At 45.2% G+C, this 25,365-nt stretch overlaps 1 protein-coding gene across 4 annotated transcripts in view; it reads right to left on the reverse strand.

The window, feature by feature from the left end:
• The window catches only part of CALN1 (calneuron 1), a 129,860-nt gene that overhangs the window by 64,300 nt on the left and 40,195 nt on the right, over positions 1–25,365 (reverse strand). For all 4 annotated transcript variants that reach the window (XR_008237598.1, XM_052804325.1, XM_052804326.1 and 1 more), the window contains exon 3: positions 12,160–12,303. Coding sequence is in view for 3 of the 4 variants with exons in the window: in XM_052804325.1 (XP_052660285.1) it covers positions 12,160–12,303 (144 nt within the window). In the remaining variant the exon portion in view is untranslated. The remainder of the gene's footprint in view (positions 1–12,159; positions 12,304–25,365) is intronic.

Raw genomic sequence — 25,365 nt, forward strand, 5'->3', positions numbered from 1 at the left:
TCCTTCAAATCTGGAAACAGAATCAGCAACTGTAAGACTTTTTGGTTGTTTTTTATTCAAATTCAGCTGGAACTGACTGCAACCACCTCTCCATATAGTTGCTGTTGCTAAATTATTAGGTGTAAGAAGTGTCTAAAACCATCAGACTAAAGCAGATCAATCCAAGGGGTACTGTTAAAATGTCACTATTGACTGCAGTACCTGCAGCAGCCCTGCGTGACAGCTTTACCACGTGCACTGCATGCTGCTGCTATCTGTCCTTTTTATTATATTTCACATGCTTGATCTGAGCATATGCACCACCGATTGAAATCTCTCCATGTCCTTATCTTCACAGAAACACAATGTGAAAATAAGCAGAGTCAAAACGCTCATTTGCCAGAATAGTGATCTCTATTCACTAGGCTCTGCCCATAATTTCTTGAAGACAAGAGTCAATATCCTAGGCGTAAGTGATGGGGGCTCTGAAAGGAAACCCAGCAGGGATTCATAATAGCTTTGATCCCATAACATGCAAGAAGACTCTATCCAACTGCTAAAGTTGCTCGCACCTTCAGGGCTCAGCACATGCTGAAGGGCTTTGCAGGGCTGGAGCGGGCTGAGCACTTGCAGGATGGAGCTCATTTCTGGGACAGCTTATTAAGCAGAAAAGGAAAGGGGAGGGCACCCCATCACTTGGAAAGCCATTCTTTAAAACATTTATGGGCTACGAGAAAATGTGTTCCTTCTGCTTCCCTATGGGAGGCATCAGTTTATGACATCAAGTCGGATTGTATCAGTCACAGCACGTTGGATCACGTTGGGGAAAGTAATGCAAGGTGACAGTGGATTTGGGCCGATTTACATTGCAGTACATCACTTCAAGGGAAAGGCAGTAATAAAACCATACACTACGATGCAAATTCAGTTAAACAAATTAGCCAGATGAGCAAGAAAATAATTTGCATTTTAAAGAGATTCTAGTACCTGCCCGTGCATATATTTGGTCTATCCATATGTGACCCCAAAATATTGAGTTATTCAATTTGCATTTTCTACAATGTCATTTCATCCACAGAGGAGAGGCAGGACTTAGTCCTACACATGACTCATGAGAAAGTGGGTGCCAGGACTCCTGGGCTCTGTGTCTGACTCAGAACAAGACTTTGGGCAAACCCTTGCTCATGACTTCCCTGTGCCTTTGCCAGGGATCACAACTAACTTCACAGGGTTTAATTATCAGCTTAATTATAGCATTTTCCACAACCTCAGAAGAAAGATGCCATTACAAAATGCATTATCCCCTTATTGACTGCTTTTTCAATTAAAACTATTAACTAGCAAGGAAACTAGACCCCAAAACATTTTGCCTGGTAGAAATATCCCTTTAACATTTGTTTTAAGCTGCAGAAAACAAACCTTCCTGCCATCAGGATCTCAGAAGACTGCAGCATCATAATATCAAGAAAGAGAACTCGCAATTTTGGCTGAAAATTCCTTTTACAGTATTTGACAGCCAGGAGAGAAATATTACAAAAAACAACACATAGGCTCCAAGATGCACCCCGGGCAACTCTGCATGACTGCAAGGTGGAAATGCACGGGGTTGCTCTCCAAAACCATGGCATAACCAGGTAATGCCCAATACCCACATCGCCTGTAGGATATACAAGTGCTCAGGCCACTCATCAGATCCCGGGAGCACTCAGCTTGAAATCTGTGCTGGGTACAGTCAAAAGATGCCTTCCTCCTCCTCCTCCAAGCCATAGTCACATACACGGCAGGCTACAAGCTGATGTGCGATGCACACATCGAGCATCTCTTTGAGAATCTGCATTGGAGGCAAACCAAATACCACACACATCCCCACATTTGGCTTTGCTGTGCCTACAGATGTGTTCCTCACTCAAAAGTAGTTGATATTCAGAGTGAGCGATGTGTGGCTTATTCAGAAACAAACTTTTAGTTGGGTTTAAGGGATGGGAAGAAGGGGAGGAAAAAGCCAGGCTGGGGCATGTGTGCTGTCTATGCTGCTTTCACCTTCCCTTGCTCCTTTCCAAAAGCCATCCAGCAAGCCCCGACCAACACTAACATCAGTGGCAATCACACAGCCCCAATCCCTTGCTGTCCCCCTGGGCCAATTTATAATGTGTGCGGTGTTCACATCCTCCCCCAACCTTCTGCCTCCAAGCTCACATTAACTAAGTCAGCAAGAACTCATCACACTGAAGGAAAACAACCTCGTAAGGATGGATGGGGCACAAGCAGGTGAAAAGCCAGGATAGAGCAGGCTGGGCTCCCCGTCCAGTGATGGTCGCAACCATTCTCCTCTCCCTGCTCTCACCAGTTACAAATGCAGACGAAGTTTATAAACCTGAGCCACGCTGAAGTCCCTGATTGAGGAAGGGTCTCACACATTGCAATAACTTATTTACAAACTGGGAAGGCACAGAAACCTCGAGGCACAGTGATGCAGTTCAGCTGGGGCAGGGGAAGACCATCAAGTGGCAAGGTGGGTGAGGACCAGAGGGGTTCTGGGCAGGATGCAATCCAGATGCTGCCCCATCCCTGAGTTCCTACCCATCAGCCAAGTGACGGTCACTGCTTGTGTGGGTGACCTTAGCAAAACACCAGAACTGAGCTTAACTCCTCATTTTAAACCACCAAACCTCATTTATTTATTTATTTATTTACTTAGTTATACCCTAATATTTTTCTAGCCCATAATGCTTCCTCTTAATCCTAGCATTAATGCCAAAGAGTCAGAAGGGGGTTAGCAATCATGTGGCTGAACCTCGCATGACTAAAACTATGACTCAGAACATCGCTGGCCACATCATCAGAGACAAATCAGATCTGCTTATCATTACAAGTCCATTAGCATCAGCTGGGTGCTAAGTGCTTCCAGATACCCACAAATGTTTGTTCCCTGCAAGACACTGTCTCAGTCCTGCCTTTATCTTGGTACATTTGTCCTGATCCCACAGGATCTACCATCAGCAATGGTTTACCCAGGTTGGATGTGCCGGGCACGGAGAGTGCAGCAGACCACCCCCAAACCATGCAGGACCTGGAAGAGGAGAGAGGGATTGGGCTGAGCTGGGATGGCAAATCCCCACATTCCAGGTAGCAGCAGCCTGCACGTGGGCTCTTGCAAAGTCTCCTGCCAGAGCTCTTCTCTTTTGAAGAAATAATTAAATGCTCAGAGGAGCAGCACTGTGAACCCATCTCGCCCTCAATCCCATGGGAGAGCCCCGACCCTCAGCCTTCAGTTGACCGCTGTCTGTCCAGAAGTCTCCTGTTGGCGTGGCTCCCTTGGAGGATGTAATTAAATATTCATTGGGCTGGAGAAAGACAGAGCGGGGAGAGGGAAAGAAAAAGAGAGGGGGAAACAATGCATGGATTGCATCACCTATACCCAAGGGCAGAACAGAGACTTACACCTGGTTTTCAGAGCCTTGTGCCTTAAACTGGGAGCCTGGATAATCTGGCCTGACTGCTTCCTAAATAAGTCTTTTCCCAGGCCAGTCTCATGATAATCCAGTTCTCCCTCCTTAAAACTTTCTTGTCATGGCATTAAAATGAGGCACACATTTAAACTGAGATGAGGATCTGCTGTGTGTAGACTGATAAGTATTCACACTTTTTTTTCCTCGAGTTTGACCTCCAGAGTGCAGCTAGGTGATATATTTAAAGTTAATGAGCTAGTCTTTTGCAGCTTGGGTCCCAGGCGCACACAACACTCCTGTTTATTTTTATTCTCTTAATAGCTAGCTGCAGTGACTCTCTGTCCCAGTCTGTGTCATTGTTTGCACGCATAAAGTAACCTGTGCAGTAATAATACAGTCTGGTGAAGGCTCGTGCTGCTGTGCCTTGAAATGATGCGGAGGATATGCACAGAAAAGCTCCAGCCGCAGGATATTTCCCAGACGAGTATTTTGGTTTCAGAGATTTTAAGGTCAGAGGAGAGCAGCCTGATCACCAGCCTGACCCTTTCCCCAGCACGACCCACAGACTTTCTGCCTAATTACAGCCTCAATCCATAACTTCAACAAGAACTAGGGAAAGTCTTTCACAAAACTTTTGACTTTGAAAACAGTTTTAATTATAGACATCCATGAAATTGGCTGAAATGAAGAGAGAAAGCTCCACTACAATGCTGACACAGCTGTTTTGCAGTGGGAAAACGGAAGCACAGAGAATCACCTTCCCAAACGTTACCAGAAGGGAGGCTGCCAGCAGAGCTGGGTGCTAGACCTCCGCTGCCTGCCTACACGGTGATCCACAGGCATGGACATGCAACCAGTCCCCAGGATGGAGAAAGACGACAACGAGCATCTCCTATTTCCAAAGAGTCCTGTTTGCATTCCCTTGGTAGTTTCTGCCCCAGAGCCATCTGCAGAGGGTCTCTGATACTCCCTAATGAGGCATACATGTAAAAAATACAATTTCTCATTTCTCTTGCTCCTTGGGAGCAGTGGGGGCATATCCATCAGCCACTTTTTTACTGTTCACCAGTTCTGCCATGCTTCCCACAGCTTTAGTGGCTTTTTGGAGGAAAAACTTCACTGGAGCTGAGGGAAAGGGTGAAACATCTCCACGGGGACCCTCTCTGTCTCTTAAGAGCACCTCCATGTTCTGTGGTTTTAGGAGCGGCTGTGTGGAGCTGGCTGCTCTGGTTCAATGACAACTACACATAAAAGATTAGCAAATTGTACAGACACATGTTCCTGGAGGAGAAAATTTCCATGGGGTCTGAAAAGCTCAAACAGAGCTCAGAAAGTTGGAGCCGGGGGCACATCCATCCGACACCGAGAAAAGGACCTTGAGAGTTACTCATTTTGACAGCCTGTTGGCTCATCTTGCAAGGAAGAGGAAACGGCTGCAGAGGACTTGTTTGCTTTCCCGTTAAAGAAAAGATCTATTAACTCCCCATGTTTGCCCGAGGGGAGTCTGTCCAGGAGCTGACTTGCAAGACAGTGATTGAAGAGGACTGGGGGCTCTGCCTTTGCGGCACCAGGTGTGATGTGTCCCACATTCTACCACAAGCACTAAAACAAGCAGGATGCTGTTAGTGCTTGGCTAGAAGAAAAGTCCAACAAAAACAGTGAGTTTACTGCAGTAAAAAAAAAAAAAAAAAATCCATCAGACACCTGCCAAGCAGCGTGCCAGCTTCACGCCAGCCCTGGGAAGCCACAGGATGCCCCAATTACCGTCCCGGTGACCAGCCATCCTGCAGGGAAAGGCACTGCAGAGCCTGCTGAGTGTGGCTTGCCTCCAGCACGGCCGCTGCAAACCCCCGCCGTCCCCCGAGACCACGTCCCCCGTGCAAAGGCACCTGGCACGTAAAACCAACACGGCTCATTTTGCAGATCTTTGCAGAATCCTTGTAACTTGCAAGTTGTAACCAGTTGATCCCTTTGTCAAATGGATCTAGAGGAGCAAAATCACATCCCAACTACCTGGGATTTTAATTATTTTTGCTTCCCAGGCTCCGGGAATATCAGGAGAGCTCTGCATGCATCGTGGCAGCTATCAGACAGTTTGGCACAACTTTGAGACGACCAGCAAGTCACAGGCTTATTAAAATAGAGGAATATGCATGTTCCCTGTGGCATACACCTTCTGTGAAACCAAAATCATAATACCAGGAATACTGCATTTTAAGGAATAAATAAAATTAAACAAGGGTGCAAACAAATTACAAGGCATGCCTGCATGAGACAGATCACAGATTGCACATTGTGTTTCGCAGAGGACTCTGCCCTATTGAAGCAGAGGGTGGACAGGTTTCAGGGGGGGAATTGCAATTCAGTGTTTCCTCTTGTCCTGTCTATTCAACACGGCTGCACTCAACCATCCAGGCACTGCATCGAAGACAGAATTTGGTATTACTTATGAACCTCTTCCCAGTACTGAGCTGCAAATCTGACTAGCTTCACCAGCAGCAATAATTACTCTTCATTCTTTGCAGCGAGAACACATAATATGATAATCTCCATTTTACAAATCAGAGCAGACACGAAGAAAGTGGCCTCTATAAATAAAGACAGGTCTCATCATATCTATCTCACTGACCAAGTTTCTCAGCTCAGCAACACACTTTAAAAGACAACCACGCTGAAACGTTGCTAGATCATTTCTCACATATAAAAATCAGAGGCCTTTGAGTACAGAGGACAAACCTGAAGTCTGCAACAACCTGTCCATGCTTTTCCTATTAACTCTGCATTTTAAACACAGAAACTGTTTCTGGTCTACCTCCAGCAGCCTGGGCTATGTTACAGAGTTTCATGTTGAAATGTTGAAACACAAGGAATTATCCATGGCAGTAAAGCGGGGGGGGGGGGGGGGGGGGGGGGGGGAGGGGTGTGAAACACGGACACTGACACACACGACACCCAACCCAAACAAAGAAAAGAAGAAGGGAGGGAGAGACAAAAGAAAGATAAAATCTTTTCAGCTCATGAATGTCACCAGTGTCCCACAAAGGGCAGCGCAAGCTGATCTGGACAGAAGCAAACATTTGGCCATGGTCTAAGAGCAAGGAACTCACCTTCTGCAGGCCACAGGCGAAAGCTCAACACTTAATTTTTAGAAGAGAGATTTATTCTCTCTCCAGATGTCCCAGTCCATGTCCTTTGGTCATTCCCATCCCTGTGACACAGCATACATGCTCCAGCCAGTGGAGCGCCCAAATTTGCTGTCCCTTCCCTCGTGCAGGGAAGCAAGTGTAAGCAAACCAAAGCAACGTCTATGTACAAACCCTGATCCAACAGCAGTACGACAGCTTGGAGAACTGACTTTTAGGGAGGCGGTGTACTGACACCATCCCTCGATGCCATGCAGTTATGTCACTGTCATTTATTCCCTTTCCAAAGGGGATCACAGCAAATGTGTTTATGCCTCACTGTATGGAGCAGCACCTGAGCACCACAACTTCTGCATGCAAGGCATAAGAAGACGACAAATCTGCAGAAACCCATTGCAACCATGGGGCTGCCCAAAGCTGGATGAACCTCAGAAGTGCCACCTGGGAGAGCTGCATATCTTCAAAATTTTTTTTGCCAGGGTCACAGTGAATAGCTTACTGGTTTTTTTCCCCCTCTTCAATTCCCTGCTCCACAAAGAGCCATTGCAAAGCAGCTTGGGAATATGCAGAATTTTAAATTGGGATTTCTTTCCCCTGTTTTTTATTGCTTATAAGGATGTCATAGCTACTACTGCTGACACATTACATAATGTGATAAAAGGTAACAGGTAGCTTGCTTGTACGCTGATGAAATCAGCTCATCTTTTGCTTGATCAAAGTATTTCCTATTTGTACTATAATAAACAATTTGACACACTTGGGTTTTTTTTCCCCCTCTCATGTTAGCCTGAAGTTATTTTTCCAGAGTACTGAAAACCAGCTGCTCCTCTAATTAGTACACTGAGTGCTTATTTTATTCCTCAGATAAAAGTGTCTTATGTTGCAATGAAACAGTTTGACACTTAAGTCACACATTCATCTATTTCATTGCAAAAGTCTGCTTAAAGAGTAGGCATCCCAGATAAGGCAACACATTTAATGTGCCATTTCTCTGCATTTTTATTAGCATTACTGCCAATTGGAAGAATTTACAAATAATTTCTTTTCCAGCACATAAATATATAAAATATTTTACTTTCCACATACTGGCAGAACATTTCAGGTCATTCTCCAGATTGCAGACAGAAACGTATGCACCTCTCATAGTCTGCAATGTTTACGTTCATGCAATACCTAATTATGTCTAAGGATAAAGCAAGTCAAGGGTATAAACTAAGGTAACATTTGACCTCTATTTCCAGACCAAAAGCAAACAATATGTCCCTATAAGGCACAGAACACTGGATAGATGCCCAGCTATATTGAACAACCTTCTGCTGGCATACAGTCACGCACCACTTCTATCAAGATGTAAGCAAAGCTTTGGCCTAATGTGAATCTTGTGCTCTGGCTGTGACGGAACCACCATTCCTCACCTCCCATCACAAAAAGAGGCATTTTTGCACAGAAAATCCCTTTTCCCTCTGTTCTATTTTGGTACTTTCATCTCCCCCATCACAGAAATGCCATAGCATCTTCCGTAGTTCATAAAAGGGTGTTTCTGATGTTTTATATGATTTCTCTTGAGACCTTGAAATATTCCAGGTAGATTCTCATTTTTCTCCCTGATTCAGTTTTTTATGCCAACTATAATATTTCCCTCTGTAGCAGCTGCATTCCTCTTCACCTGGGTGAAGCACACCTTGCAGAACAGCAGAGACACTTGGAAGAAAACATGGAGAAGGCATCTGTAGGAAATGCAGTAGATACTCCAGCCTCTGATGCTTGCCTTCTTTCAGCAAGGACTGGCAAAACTTAGATATTCACTAGAAATAAGCACATTCAGCAAAGCTGTGCTAAGGGGTCGGATGTAGCTGGGAGCATGGTTCTTTGCAGAGCTGTGGCGCATCCTCAGGACAAGGCATGGCCAAGGCTAAGGGCTTCCCACCTGCCACCACCAGTTCCCACTACTCACCCCCTGCCCCAGCATGGGAACAAAACATCTCCCACCCCCGTGGCCCAAACTTGCCTCAGCTGTTGGGGTAAAAAAAGCCAAGTCAATGGGCAACCATGCGGTCAGCCTCTTGGAAATGACAGCCATTTCTGGGGTGGGAAGGTAGTTTTTGATGCTTCTCAACATAGGATTTGCTGTGAGTTTGCATTTGCCTGTATGCAGGAAAAAATATCTTGCTCCGTTTGCCAGCCCCAAGCCATCCTGAGGTCCCATTTTACCGTTTCTTGGCTAAACTTCTCTCTCTCTTCCCCAGCCCTGCAGCAGCATTGCTGTGCCATGGCACCAAAGCCCAGCAGATAAGTAACCCAAGCCTCTCTGTGTGCCATGGGCTTCATGGCATGGGACAATCTGCATCCTTACGATCCCGACAGGCAGGAGTCCCCTCCTGCTGCTCTGAGCCCTGGAGGACATTGGAAGCTCTTGAGCATCCTCAGCATCACCCCATGACATTCTCTGTAGGCAAACCCACTCACTGCACTCATTTCCACTCTGTCAATGCCAGGGCTGCTGGCATGTCACCTGTGAAGGAAGACTGATGGTAGCACTCAAGAGCCATGGAGGCATTAAAAGCCATACGACACTTGTGAAGAGTTCTTGGGCAAAATCCAATCTGTGCAATTGCCATTTTCACTTAAGTTCAAGCAGCATTTTCTAACTAACTACATTTTGCCTTCAAATGCAATGAATTATGAAATGTACCTTCATTTTTGCTCTGATTTGGAGGCAATGTGTGTTACTGAACAGCTGCACGCTACAGCCCCAGAAGCAACTGTCCTTGGGTGTCTCTGGAGTTGATCCCTGCGTTATTCACTGAGCTCGGTGAGATCCTTTGTGGCAGAAGGTGACATACAGGTGTGAAATGCTCTTGTCATATCAGTTTATGCTTAGCCACAAAACCACTCCAGCATACTTTGAATATGCTCCTCTTAAAACATGTTTTGTCCAACCTAGCAATCCTGCTCCCACAGTGCAAATGTCTCCTCAGCCTGACCTAGAAAGGGCTGAGCCTCCCTCCATATCCCTAGAGACAACAGGGTTTGCAATGAAGAACAAATTCAGACCAGCTCCAGTTGCTCATTATTTGAAGCCCATCAGTTAAATAAGCCATGGCAGATACAGCCACTCTGCCATCCTGCAATGCGAATGCACTCCCAAGGTAATTTCTGATGAAAACCATATGTTTGCACTAGGTCTGCTCAGGCTGGTTCAGATTAAATATAAACCACTGCCAATTGTATTACCTCATTATTAGCAGACACTGGCAGCAGCCTTGCATGGAGAAATGGACGTCTGGCTACGCTACCTGCCGTCACATCATAATTCATGTCAGGTGCCGGGAGATGCGCAGGAGGATTACTGCTTCCCCCTGGCTTTCCTGACCACAGGGGACTCATTCTTGAATGTGACCATTCATCCAGCTGAGCTTCCCACTCACCTGATTCTAGGCCAAAGCCTTGGAAAAATTCAGCAACCCTCAACAGGAGTATATGGGAAGGAGGGTAAGGCTGTCCCTGGGAGCGCAGGGCATGACTGACATCCACGGGAGCTCACTGGGTTCAAGCCCTGCTACCGAGTGATGCTCACGCACAGTGGGAGAGGAAGGAGGAAGCTATTACTGGTCCTCACTACATATTTCAAGTTAAATCCCAGAAAAGAATTAAGACAATCCTATGGAGAAAAAGTAGCCATAAGCCATTCAATATTAATTCAAGCCAAATAGCATTAATTCGATTTGCAGGCAAGGTAAATCTTTCACATAATATTCCCCTATTTGCTCAATGCCTAAGGAATTTCCCATTACCCTGTCTTTTTTTAAGGTATGGCCCATTTGACCTTCACATAGCACAGACTTTTGTCCAGCCCCCAAACCCTCTGCTCAAAATACTGCACCAACAGGCAACTGAGACATAAGAACAATAAAAACACCCAGCACAACCAGACTGTATCTTTCGAGCTGTGGGAACTGTTGAGCTGGAAGAGATGGAGGATCACCTCCCATCTCTGCAGAAAACACATTAAGCTTTCTGAAAAGTCTCAAACAGGAATTTAGCACCTTCCATCTGCAGCCCATTACTCTACATTTTAACTCCACCTCTCTGATTACAGGTCCCTGCACACTAGGAGTGTATGCGAAAGAGTGCCAAAGTCTCAAGCCTGTGAGACCGAGAGTCAGGGAATAACTGGAGATGAATCAAAACTGGAAGCCAAGTCCACAGCACTCTTTCCAAAAAAGAGCAGAGTTTCGGTAAAAGACCCCATGAATTGGCACCATGCTGAGTCTGGCCTTTGCAAAAACCTAAAGAGAAATCACCTTGTCTGCTAGGAAAGGCCAGCAGAACGTAACAAGGTGCAAACAATAATTTTTGGAGAAAATGCTTTTAAATGTGATGGATTTATTTTTCTTCTTTTCTTTTAGGAATGACATCATTTCAACAACGATCTTCTCTATCCACCAGGTTTTGCATTACTTTGTCTCCCTGTCTAGGGGAGATGCTGAACACACTTGAGCAGGCTGACAGCCTCTTCCCCACTTCCCCTGGCCTGATGAATATAGTTGTACCATGCATCTCATGGGGGTATTCAACTCTGATATCCCCAGGGAGGCAGGAGAGCTTCACTCCTGCTGCCACCATCTCCCATGGTCTCTGCTCTCAGCAGTCTCCCCAGGGGTGCTGGCATCACATCGACTTGCCAAGCATCCCCCTTCAGACCAGGGCTGTATCCAGAACTCTGGTTTGGCATGATTTCATCTAACTTTGCATGCTGTTTCCACCCTGCTGCAGCCTCCTGCAGAAGGGTGGAAGAAGGTCGGATCCACACCCCAGCTTCCCTGCACATTTCAGGCATCAGGAAAAGTCTCCCTTCCTGCTCTGACCAAGGACATTTTAAAGACAGTCCGCTCATTGTGATCAGCTCTGATTGTAGCTTTGCAGCAGTTAAGAAGTCCCCCCTGGCTCCAGCATCCTGATCCTGCATTTCTCTCTTCCTGTTAATGGTGGGTTCTGTTTCTTTTATTACCTCTTTGTAATCGTTCGACGAGCTCTCACAGCAGGACTTTGCTCAGAATTATTCCACCCTTCTAAACTTCTCCTTCAAAAACCATCAACGCTTCATTACAACACAGCACAGCTCCCATCCACAGCATCTTTTACTTGCAAGGAGCGGTGAGGCCACAGGACCAGGCAGCTCTGCTTGGTTGGGCGTTCAGGTCATGTCCCAGTAAGCGTCACTGGGCCAGATGCTGCCCAGGAATGCAAAGAGAAAGGTTACAACAGCCTTGCAAAAGACCACTTACAACTTTGCAGAGAAAGGTTGCAAGAGCTGGCCTGTCTTCACCCAGCTGTATCAGCTGGTGAAATAAAAGATGCTCCATCTCCCTTGTGTGGGTTGCCCGAGAGGCAGGTTTATCTACGGGAGGTTGATAGCTCACAGTCGTCTGACTGTTCCTTGCTGTGGTGAAAGGCAAAGTTTCACAGCTTCCTCTCCAGACCTTCCTTGGTGACCGTAAATTATTTGAGCCAGAACCATGGGCTGCAATGCACTGGGAAAGGCCCCCTCCACCAGTAACAGAGAAGAACCAACAGCGAGGACTTACCATCCATGTCAAGGCGTTGCATGATAATCGCCAGCTCCACCTCACTGGGCATGTATCCCAAGGAGCGCATTGCCATGCCCAGCTCCTGCTTGGATATAAAGCCATTCCCATCCCTGTCCAGCACCCGGAAAGCTTCACGGATTTCTGTAAAAGAGAAGGAAGAAGAGGGGAGTTGTTATGGTGGAGGACTCCCTGGTCAATGCATCTGCACTCATGGGACACAGAAGCAGCATATATTACCTTTTCTAATGTTAACGATGCATATTTGATCATTTCAAGTCAGTGTAATCACGATATGTTCATACACACATACATACTTATGTGTATGCAGTCATGCATGCATGCCTCTGTATGCAGGCAGATAAATACAACAGCATCCACACTCACGCTGCCTATTTTCTGCGCTAAATATCATTGCAAAATTATTTATTCATTACACATTGAACTCCATTTCTTTCTGCAGCATCTGCCCCAGATTGCTGTGGGTGAACCATCCTGATCTACAGTAAAGTTTCCCTGCATACGGCTGCACAGCAAACCCCAGCCCCAGGGCCTTCTCCAGCAGCCCTTCTCCAAGTCCCTCAGCAAGTCTGCAAAGCAGATTTACTATACGTCACACGGGCAGACCAAGCTCTAATTTTTTCCAACAAAACTGCCTCCTCTGCAGGGTACGGAGCTCTGCAGCCAAAGCCTGGATGCACAGGTTCTCCCTTGTCTGATAAATGCGGATGTACATCTTTTAAACCATACCTGGGCAATTTCCATCTCTCACTCCTCTTCACAGCTTTTCTCTAATGTATGACTGTTTTACAGCAATAAACAGCCTCAGATCAATAAAAATGCTGATGGCATTAAAGGAATCACTTCCATCATTCTTCCTCAGCCTGGCTCAGCTTCTGACATCTGACTTTGTTTTGCTTTTTAATTCTGGCACATCCCCCTCCAGCCTTTAACAGCCACTCTCCACTCGTGCAGCACACCGAAGGAGCCCCGCGCACCTGGTACCTTGACAGCTCTGCACATTTCCCACTCCTCACAGACCTCGCAACTTGAAGCCCCACCACCAAGCTCCTCAGATCTGACTGTTGCGCATGCCAAACAGAAATTTTAACATTTCAGCCAGCTGGGAGCCTGTTTACTTGAAAGCGTTTAGTTGGAGACAGGGAGAGAAAGAGGTGGCGATTTCTTAGTTCTGGTTATACAGTCTTTGCACCATGCTGTGGAGAGGGATGAATGAGGATATATGAAAAACGAGCACGCTGGGGCCTGCTGCAACTTTGCTCACAGGAGTTTAATCTTCACATGAAAGCATTTCATTGGAGAAGTGGGAGAGAAAACTCAGCAGGTTTTTTGGGGGGAAAAGAAAACCAATTAAAAAATACTCCATTCTCTATCAGGAAACAGATTGGATGGAAAAAGTTTGGCCAGCTCTGGGTGGTTCAGGCATTAAGCCTCAGACAAGAAAATATTCTCGGTCCTGCCATGGACTGCCAGCATGTCACCTCCCTCTGCCCTCTGCTCACCAGGTGTAAGGGAGGCACCAGCCCCTGCAGCGGGGCCACATGAAAGGTAACGGGTGGCCCTCGGTCCTCCCAAGAAAAAGCTGGGAGCATCATAACCCACCAGGAAATGGTTTCAGTGATGTCTTTGCTAACAGGTTATTTAAAGCTTTACAATTCAAAGGCTGCTTCTAAATCACCTCACATCAAAGTTCACCACCTCCCTTGACAACACCGGTGTGTTAGCAAAGTCTGCTCCAATTCCCATGTGCTGCTTTCCACCGTGTGTAATACCCTGGTGATGTGCCAGGGCCAGGGCACCTCCGTGACCCACTGCTTAATCTTCACTGCAATTGTGGTTATCATAATGAAATATGATCAATTTTTAATCCAGCCAAAGAGCCCACTGACGCAAAAAGGGAAGATCCTATTAATTCCAATGAATATTGGGCCAGATCTATAATATCTACATTTTGGGTTCAGGTACGCATCAGCTGTGGCTTCTCTAAACTTAAATGCTTCACCTTGTCTCCCTGCCAGCCCAAGCTGGTGTAAGCTCGGTGATACGAAAAGATGGTGAAGCTGTTCAAAGCAAGCTCAGCTGGAAGTATTGGTACATAATGCAAAGAGCCTTTGGAGTAGGAACGAATCCCATTAGACACTGCCAGCTGTAGTGAAATCTATTTTCATATGCTGTGCTGAAAGCTAAAGTGCAGTAAATATTACATCGAAATCAATTAATTTTTTTTAACTTTTGACAGCTGAAGACGAAAGAACTAAAAATATTGCAGGGAGCTGAGAAAGTATTTTAGAAAATAAAATATGAGTCTACCTTCAGAAAAGTTTACATGTGAGTTAGACTGATCCAAATTACATGAATAAATTACATCTGTACAGGGGCTCTGCTGCAGGATATCTGAATGCCAACATCTAGTGAGTATCCTCTCCAGATGCACTGATTTCAGAAGGCGCGTTTAAGAGCACTGCAACCTATGAGCCTCAATCAGAGGAGAAAACCCCACACATTTGGGGTCCAGCTCTGTTCCATATCTCTCAGAAACCTGAACTTTTGACCAAGCCTCAAACATCCTTCACCCATTAACTCCTGACCCCAAATGGAGCTTTTTTTGACTCATCACTCTATAAATACCACTTGTGCAGAAGTATATTTGAAGAGCTATTTATAGGCTGAACACACTGTACACGAAGCAGCTATGACCTCCGTCAGTGCCTCCTCTTTATCTTTACATGTAACGCCACCTCCTTATCAGCTTTTCTTTACAGTGATTCTTTCTCCTCCAACATACTCATGAGTGCTGTCCTGCACAGCACCCAGAGTGTGAGCCACAGGCCTGAGCATCTGTCCCAAACACAGCCCCACCAGCAATCCCCACCAGCGCTGCCCAAGAGCTGGTCCCAAACAGCAGTCCATGAACCTGTGGCACCCTGGCTAGCCCTCACCTTTATTTCCAGCTGTTAAATTTCATTACCCAAAGCTAAAAATACATCAGCACTTTCCCCATATGACTTTCCCAAAGAAGTCGCCATGGCAACTGATGCTCCTGGCTCAGAACTGGGAGCGGATGTGGTCCATGGAGTAACTCTCTCAAGAAAGACATTGCTGGGGCTTGGGAGAAACTTTGAGACCTCTTCCATTTCTGCTGGAAGCTACTCTGCATAGGGATGCTTTACCCTGATCAAGAAAAGCAGAGCCCTGTTTTGTCTTTAAAAGGAATAGTAAAGATAACAGGGTGCAGGTATCAAAGCCATGCTGTCCCAGCAGCTGCTTTTGTCCTTGCCCAAGCCTGGATGGCAGCAGAGCCTCTACATCCAACCAAGCACATATACTTGGATTACACCTCCCCTGGGGTGTTAGCAATACTAATATGTATTCCCCTTTCCACTATATAGTATCTTCTTTTACTCCAGAATCTAGGCAGTTGACACAGAACTATATTAGACAATAAAAGGTAAAAAAAAGAGAAAACATAGAAAGATTTAGAGAACAGAAAGTAGCCCATTTTGCTGGTGATAGCACTGGCCTGAGCCTCAGGAAACATCACTTCTCAAGGAGCCCAGGCTAGGACCTGAGTGCTCTTCTCCATAGCTCAGTTTCTCCAGCCCCTGGGAACAACCTTGTATGCTCCTCTATACAAGGTGATTTCAACATAAAAGTGCTCACCCGACAGCCAGTGACTATTAGCAGCGCTAAAGCATCTCAGTCCCCCAATTAATTCAAACAGCACTAGCAAGCAGTGCTACCGCAGAGAAAGAGACTTTCTCAGATGGACCATACATGATGCTTAACACTGAACATTGTTGAAGTGAACAAGGGGAGAGAAGGGATCAGCATCTGGCCTCACCCTAACTAACATCTTTGTTAATGATCTCGAAGAGGGATCGGTCACAACATTAATTAAGTTCCCGAATGATACAAGGCTGGAAAGAATTCCCAGGACAAAAAGTCCAGCAAGGAGGAAAGAGTGCTGTGCGAATCGGCCAAGATTTTGGAGCAGAAGGGCCCTCGCCTGAGAGTCAGCTGGGCCAAGGCAGGTATAGGGAGCTGGGTTTGAAGGCACATTCCTCAGGGAAGTTTAGCCTGATGTTTTTACCCAGGTGAGGATTTATGTTCCCTGGGAGCCGAGAGCACAGCACTCCCTTCTCAGAGTTATTTCAGCATTTAAAAGCTGTGTATGGGGGTGGGGGTTGCTTTTAATTCGTTCTCCCTCTTTCCACACATTTAACAGCTCCACCTTCCAGCTTCCCTTTTACGGAGCACATAACCGTCCAATTACCAACCCCCCTGCCCCCTCCTCTGGGAAGAAAGAAAGAAAGGAAGAATCGGGGAAACGACGATTTTTTTTCATTACCTTTCTGAAGGGCACAAACAAGCCTGCTGTCAGAGTCGGACCTGACACCCAGCCTAGCAAGTCATTAATTCTCTTCATCTGCATCCAGAAAAGACGTCCTCACCCACCTGCTCACATCGCACCCACTCCAGCCCTTCCCTGCAAAACCTCTCTGCGCTCCTGGCCGCCCTGGGCAAGCAGGAGCCTGACCTTGCGCTCCCTTCCCTGGCTCATCCCTGCTCCATGTTCAGTAGCAGGTTTATTTACAGATGATTTCCCTCTGACTGGTAACTAGAGGCAACCATCATTATTTTTGTTTTGCTTCCTGAATGAGAATGAATCATGATTCTCCGGGAAATAAATTCAGCCTGAGCCGTCGGTGTCCACTAGCTACCCTCGGGTGCTGCAGATGGTTTCAGGTTATCTCACTGGGTATAAATATCATCACAAAAATTTTGTAATTACACTGTAACTACCACACCCCAAGTGCACAGTAATTACGATCAGAGTCCTATATGGTTCTTTTCATTAGTATGATAAGAGAAGAAATATCACCACCCAAAATCTTGCAAGTCATCTCATTCACTTAATTGCAGGTTTGGGCATCAAAGTACAAACTGAATGATCTAAAAGCTGCAAATAGCACGTCCTTGAGTCAACTGTTAAGTGAGTCTCATAACTACTATGTCTGTTTAAAAAAATGGAAATTTCCATCCCTCCATCTGCTATTCTTACGCTTGTTTTTTTGCTGCAAATTGCAAATAAGTGTCAAAATAACTACCTTTTTCATCTAATGGAAACGCCGCCCCTCCCCCCCCCCCCCCATATTCCAATTGAAAGTGTCAAAATATTTCACTTGGTTATTCTCAATCTCAGCAAAACAGTTCAGCATCCCCAGATCAAAACTTTTTTACTGCAACCTGGAGTTGCATCTACCTGAATGGCTGCAGCGTTTTGCCAAGGCTCAGGCACCAAGTCCTGTCAGAATCACCAAAAACATGCAAGGACCAAGGCTGCAGCTGGAAATGGGGCACAAACACACGGGTTTAATAGTGGCCTCGGTGCTACGGCAGCTCAGATAGACACAGTTATGCCGAATGGGCAAAGCAAACCACTGCTAGTCAACTTCACAAAGTATCTCAGCTCAGAAAGGTCTGCCTCAAAACTAAGTGTCTCATCTTGTTTTTCCTTAGAGGGACTTTTTCATACATAATTTAGCAGATTTTTTTTTTTTCCTTCTGCAGGAAAAAATGATTTGTGGAAATGACATTTCCTGTGGTTATGTTCCCAAACACATTTGACACTTGCCAAGTAACCTGCGGGAACACCCCATTACCATTTAAATGCACAACATAAAGGCTATCTGCTGCTACTAGATACTCTTTTAAATAGAAGCTTCTAGTGCAAGCAACAGTGGCTGGATTGGGAATACCTGAGGATATTTACTGTGAGGGCAGGCTGGCATGGACAGCAGCACTCAAACTCCTTCGCACAAGGCTGCTCCGAAAATGTGGCTGCATCCCTTCTGCAGGTGGCACATGCTGAGTGGTGTGTCATTGCACGAGCCCTGTGGCATCGCATGGAGCCAGAGGGGAAGGGTGGTGCTGAAAGCCAGCTGTCAGAAGAATTTGGCAAAATAGCAACTTCTACTCTTCCCTATAAATTTCCCTGCCGTGGTCAGAATTTCATACAGGAGACAAGCAGGGCTCCCCTTCAGCTCCTCCCAACACCAATGGAAGGATGCATGGGGTTGGAGATGCTGTGCTGTGGCCCCTACCATTAAATAATGCAGAACAATCAAGTTTCTGGTGCCTGAGAAAGGTATAGGCTGGTCCTGAGTGGTGAGGGATGAACTCAGAATGAAAGAAGCAAGGAGGAGGTCAGAGAGGATGCAAATGGCCAGGCTGCCAGGTGAGAGGAGCAGAGCTCAGCTCATGGAGGTGCTTTGATTTCCATCTGTGATGCACTGAGAAGGGCAGGAAGGTGGAGGGGACATCCCAGGGACAGAGAAAAGTTATTTCAGGTGAAGAGCAATATTGGTCTAAGAACAAATGGATATAAGCAAATTTAACCTGACAATTAGAAGAAAGTTTCAGAGGTGAGCAGTAACAGCAGCATTTCAAAATAGGGCTTCACCCATTCTGGGCAGCTTTGCTTTCTGTGACCAAGTCACCTCTAGCAGTAGGAACTGGCTTCAGGGACATCTTCCAGCCCATGTCCCTATTCCTCAGCATGCTAAGAAAATTTTTACTCCAAGTGTATCAGGGCATACTGCAGCAGTCAGCATAAACCCAAGTTGATTTCATGTTAATTCTTACATGAGGGATCACATACTGAGGTTCATCATCTGCCAATCCCTGTTTGAAAACTTTGCTCAGATCTCTGGTCCTCCTGATGTATTGCTGCATCCTTGGCTCTGTGGTTCCACTCTCTCAACCAAACGGTTTATAACGTGAGTCTTTTTTTGAGCATCCACAATCAAACAAGTCATTATAAATAGCGGCATTAGGATGGGTGTTGGCTGCATAAGCAAATGTCTCATTTCTATTCATTGCATGGAAAGCATCTTTATAAAGGTCTCAGCATTTTATGCAAGATTCCACTGCATATTGCTGTCATTCTGCAGGAGATGGATGTGGAGCCAGCACTGCACCTCATGCCAGTTCCAGAGGGGCATTTTGGTCTCCTGGCACAACCCATGGGACCCTGTGTGCCTGCAGGCACATTGGGTGGGGTATTCAATGCAACCATCAGGAGATACCTTTCTTTTGAGTCGTTCCACACACAAAACCCTCCATCTAAGAGAAAGCAGAGGGCTGTATACCTCCAAACACACAGATTGGGGCAATATAGGTAAATCCAGAGAGTTCTACAAGACCTGCACATTCTCCTCTTGTGCTTCTTTTGTTCTTCTCCTGTCATGGATTATTGAGCTGCTGAAAAATACCATGCAAACAGCCCCAGAGGCCCACACCTTGTTTATCTCCAGGCAGGTGCAGCTCAGCCACTGCACACTGTTGCTGGAAGCCACTTCTGCCCTTGCTTGGACCATGTGCTGGCTGAGCTTTTGGGCCTCTCCAGCTCTGTTCTCTGTGATGGAACTGTTACTAAGGTGGGCAGTCAGACTCCGGCATTTTATGAGGCTTTCTGGAAGTGGTGTAACCCAGGATGTTCAAAGTATGGTAAAAATTCATTACTCGTTCTTGACAGACAAGAAAAAGAAAAAAAAAAAAAGGAAAAGGAAAAGGAAAAGGAAAAGGAAAAGGAAAAGGAAAAGGAAAAGGAAAAGGAAAAGGAAAAGGAAAAGGAAAAGGAAAAGGAAAAGGAAAAGGAAAAGGAAAAGGAAAAGGAAAAGGAAAAGGAAAAGGAAAAGGAAAAGGAAAAGGAGAAAGAAAGAGAAAGAAACAAAGAGAAAGAGAAAGAGAAAAACAACTAACAATGAAAGATGATCACCACTATGAAAGCAGATAAACTTAAGATGCATACTACAACTTTTGTTTACAACTTAAGAACCTGCTACTAAAGAGGTGAATAAGGAGAGAATACATTTCCACTGTTTTCCAAAGAAACCTCCATCTCCTCTTTCACTAGTTCTTTTTATTAGGAAACAATCTTTATCCTTCCCTCATCCTTTACATACAGCAGGCACAAAACATTTTCCCTCCCATGACACTAAACCACTTCAGAGAACCTCTGCACAGTACATATTCTCCTGGAACAGTTGAGCCACCTAGAGAATTGTTTAACTTCAGATTTTTTTATGCTGCCTAGACATAAACCTATAATATCTGGGAGCTGCTGATTTAGTTTATTGACATCAATATTCAATTCATCATCAGAAGTGAAACATTTGCTGGATATAAATGGGTAATGAGCTTAGGACCCTGAGCATCTCAGAGAATGAGAGTGATTTGATTCAAGATTGCTTGGGGACAACTCACATTAATGTTGAAGAGATAATGGCTACCCATCTTTTTTGTTTTTTAATATATATAATTTGCATCCTGTACTGATTTACTGCTAGAACAGTCTTCATACATTTCCTACCAAAATGAGAGTTCCAGCCTGCAGTCTTGCCTGGCAATAACTGCGTAGGAAATATAACCTCGCCCATCATTTGTAGCTCTTTCCCCAGACTTTGCAAAGGTGGCTTAATTAGACTTTGAGCACTCTCTGTTGGAAATTTACTGCCCAATATTCAAATGTAGGTACCTGCCATTTAGAATAATGTCCTCAAAACAGCTATGCGGAGACCCATTTGTTTTGAGTGTCTCAAACACCCAGAGAGTTGGCTCTGATAAAGATGATAAGTTGACATTCTTCTTCCCATCGCAAAATGACCATCGAGTCAGGACAGGCAGTACCTGTGGCAAGTTTTACTGGAGTTCGACTGCTTTCCCAGTCCCTCTGCCTTTAATTAACTTCCACGTGGCTAGCCAGTGGCACATTAAACCCAACTTAATATGTTCTTACTATTGTTATAGTAAGAGCCAGAGAAGCATCTTGGTCCCTGGCAGCAGCTGCTCAGGACTTAGGAGATGAGCCCACACGCCTCTAAGTCCATGGTGAGATATTGCTCGTTGCTCTTCCACCGACTCCTCCAGGTGGGACGGGAGCAGCGCCTTCAGCTTCCCCCTAGTCCCTTCCCACTCCGCAGATTTATCACCTGGCCCTGGGATTTATTCCCACTACTTATTCCTCTGGTATCACCACCCAAGGTAAGAGACTGTCCCTTGGAAGGACCACACTATACCTAAGATTTAATGCTTTTCAGTTCAAATTTGTCTGTTTACGTGCATTTTCTGTTCTCCAAGTCCCAGGATCTACTCCATCCCAGAAAAAGACAGTTTTTCTCCTTAAAAGCCAAAGTGATTATAACACATAAATTGCTTCACTGAGAGCATATCTTGTGAACAGGAGCTCAGCAAAACAAATCTGATTTTAATGCACCCTCTCCAGTTCTCCCTCTTCAACATTTCGAGGGTCAGGAATATAAGCTTCATCCTACAAACAACAACCCTGGCTCAAAAGGAGGAAAAATACAGAGCTAGCTCTATTTTGAAATGAAACTTTCTAGGAAGCACTCAATAACACCAGAAATGCTGTCTTGGTCCGATTGCCAGAGATAAACTGTAATTTCTACTATTTATGCACAGAAACTCAAGTTCTAATGCAGTGAATTAAATTCTTATTTTTTCCCTTGCTTTCGGCCAATTTTCCCCCCTTATTTTCCCTTCCAGTTGCACAGTAAAAATGGGTATCTCTTTATCTTCTCTGGCTGACAATCACTATAGTCTCCGAATTCCGCTGAGCACTTTCACCTCAAAGTGATCTTCATATGTCCACAAATCCCTGAGAAACCAGTCACAGCCTTACAGAAGAGCCAGGCTGTATCCCCTGCTCCTCATTACCTGAACCCTGCAGCACCAATGCTCCACCACCTCCACTGACACCTATTAATTACACTGGAAATTCCCTTAGTTAGCCAAACAGACTCAGAATTGCCATCAGATAAGGAAGACTGCTTTGAAGACCAGATAAAACCAAAGGTTGCAAGCTCTCAGTAATGCAGACAGATGTGAGAGCTCATTGCAGGAGAAGGGAAAAGAACAGTGATGGAGCAATCCTGGATGGAAGCAGGAGGGAAGCAGGCAGGAGGGATGCGGCAGAGGCACTGCCCGAAATGTGAGCTCTGCCGGGTGGTAAATTACAATCTGTGCTTGGTTGTGTTTTGGGCAGCTCGGCCGTGCACTGCCTCTTTGTCAGCCTTATGGCAGCCATGATCAAGCCACAATGGATCAAAAGGGTTAATTTCAAATACTCCGGCAGAAAGAAAGGTGAGGAAAATACTGAAATAATCTGCCCTTCAGTTTGCTTTTCTTTTGGTGGCTTTGCAGTGTAACAAAACCAAAGCTAATCTATCATTCCTGTTCAGGAATGGTTTCCAGAAAAGGCTTCACTGCGGTGAAGTCCCAATATTTCATGGCCATGTTATTTAATATTTTAAAAAGTTAAATCATAAATTCAAACCAAAATATTTCAGCATTACTGAAATGAAGGTCTTCTATTATTTTCAGTTGAAAGGGCCATTGTCAACAGGGAATCTAATCAAATCTGCATTTTTCTGATAGAAAATGTTTCCACCGGAAGAATTACAATCAGCTCAAGCTCCCCAGCTCCCTCCATGCTTTTTGGTCCAAGTTTATTGCTTTACAAAGTATAAAGCAATTTAAGACAGCTTTTCCCACCCTGACTGCAAAGCATCATTGGAACATACTCATTTAGGGACAAGAAGCACCAAAAGGCGCCACAGCAATGCTTTCAGCCCATATGCAAAACCGATATAGCTTCAGCTTTTTTTTTAGCAATTCCAAAGTATTTCCTTGTGCAGATAGCAGAAAACTCATTGCAAATCACTAAAACAATCTGAATTTTGCCCTGGAGTTACATTATCTGAGATTTTCATTCTCTCTGGCTGAAGGTACATCTATAACACCAGAAGTTATTCTGATACTGTATTAAGATCTATTGGAAGGGAATGGAATTGCTGTGGTCTTTATCTCTGGGCAGCATCCAGCCACATGTCCTGGCATATGGGACATGATCTATTATTCTACATTTGTTAACACCAACCCATTGTCTGGCTGATACAGTATTGTCTTAGACCAGGGCTCCCAGGCTGTCATACAAAAACCATAAGGGGAGCTCTGCCTACTCAGGCTGCCCAAAGACCCTCATCAAAAGCTGAAAATTTGCTCCTGAGCAGGTCTGCAACCCTGTGCAAAGTCAGAGGAGTTGCTGCAGGGCTCAGGGTGAGACCCAAACAAATCTCCTTCCCAAATCATGTCCAAAATCCCAGAGGTACTCCTTCAGCTCATGCACTGCGGGGGTGGCTTATGGCCCAAGACCCTGCAACTGGGAGGAGAAAGAAAGGGATTTTCAGAATATTTCTTGCTAAGTTAACTTCAAAAAGTCTGGTGTGCATCCACACAAGCCTCACCCAGGATGTGCTGGCTAAAGACAAGGTCACCAATCAGTCCCAGGGTTTTTCTGAACCAAGCCATGCCCAGTCTAATTTCCAGCCAAAAAAATCAGACAGACATGCTGTAAAGCCAGTTTAAAAAATCCACCACTGGAAATGTAAACGGATAATTGAAAGCTGCTCACTGATATGAACAAATTTACTCTAGTGATCTGGAGACTTACATTTCTGAAGGAGATTAAGTGAAGCATGGCAGGTCACTGAGATCTGGAGAGACCTGCTCAGGACCCTCAAGATGTGAAAGGTTTCGCCTGCAAATCCAGAGAGAGCTTTTACTTATAAAGTGCTTAAGCATAGGTATAGGAGAAATTTTTCTGGTTTATCTTTTGCAGAAAACAGGAAAAACGCTGTATTAAAAACCTTGCATCTTCCAAACATTGCAGGAGAGGGATTGAAATATTTGCATTTCTTTCCTGTTTGGTTATTTGAATGAAACTGCAGTCTCTACATATCAAAGGCACATAAAAATAAAGCATTCCTAAGAATAAATCTCTGTACTTTTTCTGTGCTGTGTACCTGAAAGCAGTCCTTGAGAATTCAATTGTGAAATATGTGTTGGAGGCAGGCACAGACAATCCAGCTTAAAAAGGGATTTCTTTACTCACAAGCTTTAAAGACATTTTAAATAATGTTGAAGAATTTATTTATTTTCTACCTTTCAGTAACTTTTTTTCTTTTTTTTTTCCTGTCCCCAAAGTAGGAATGTGTTTGGCAACTCCTTCTCTGGTGAAATGAAGAGAAACATTGCTGGCCTGATGGAAGGGAAATGAGATTCGGGGCCTTTGCTAGTACTGACTGCTTGACTGGGACACCAAAAAAGACAACCTAATTATTTTACTCCTTGCAGATCATCAGATCCGTTTGGGTGAGGACAGCAGTTGGCAGAGTAACCTTGCTCTGGTTCTCCAAGGTTTAAGACTCTCTGAAGCCATTCACAGTGGTGTAGATGACTGTTAAATCCTCCCCAGGTCATGTTTCTTTACTAACCAAATCCTGGGAGCAGCCCAAGAAGCCCTTCTACGGTACATTAAATGTAAGACAAGGGGAACCTGAAGGTTTCTGCCTCTGGTTCAAGATGAAGCTGGTTCTCTCCTTTGAGGGACAAGCTTTGGGGAAAACACACTGAAGTTCACACATCAGACCCAAGAGCGATTCTCCCAGGCCATACCCAGGGTCTACCCACCTCCCCACTCCACATCTGACAGTGGTACACATACGATGGTGGAGTTGGCAGCTTGTTCCCCCTGTAGAGCCTGCTCTAAGCCTTGAGATATTTCAATTTTCAAGAAGCCAGTGCCAACAGGCAATAAAGTCCCAGTAAGTGTTTGCCTCCTCTGGCTGGTACAGTGAAACACATTAAAAAAAATATGCATCTTTTAGGGCTAAAACATCCATTTTACACTGCAGAGCAGGCTCAATGCCTGCTTTTTCCAGCCAGTGCTCACTGGAGCCAGTGCTCCTTCTGGGAGGCTGGCACTTTAGTACCCATGACCAAAAATCCAGCTCTTCTTACAGCTGTTAGGTTGTACCTGCTGTACACACCATGGAGGCATCCTATGCTTGGGTGAGGACACCAGAATTTCCAGAAAAGGCTGAATTAGTTGAGAAACAGCCTTTATCTTTTAACTTTAATAGTAAACTCGGCACTTCACACCACTGCATTTCTGGCTCACCCCACTCTTCTCTAGGGCAGTCAGTCTGTGCACTGAACACTAAAACTGCACACCTCAGAAAGCAAGCTCTGGAGGCTTGGAGATATCTTCATCTCCTCTTGGCCGCAGCTTTTCCACCAGTGGCCTTCAGCCAGCCTACAGGA

The sequence above is a fragment of the Harpia harpyja genome, chromosome 12 (genome assembly GCF_026419915.1).
Source record: "Harpia harpyja isolate bHarHar1 chromosome 12, bHarHar1 primary haplotype, whole genome shotgun sequence".
In the NCBI taxonomy this organism is placed as follows: Eukaryota; Metazoa; Chordata; class Aves; order Accipitriformes; family Accipitridae; genus Harpia; species Harpia harpyja.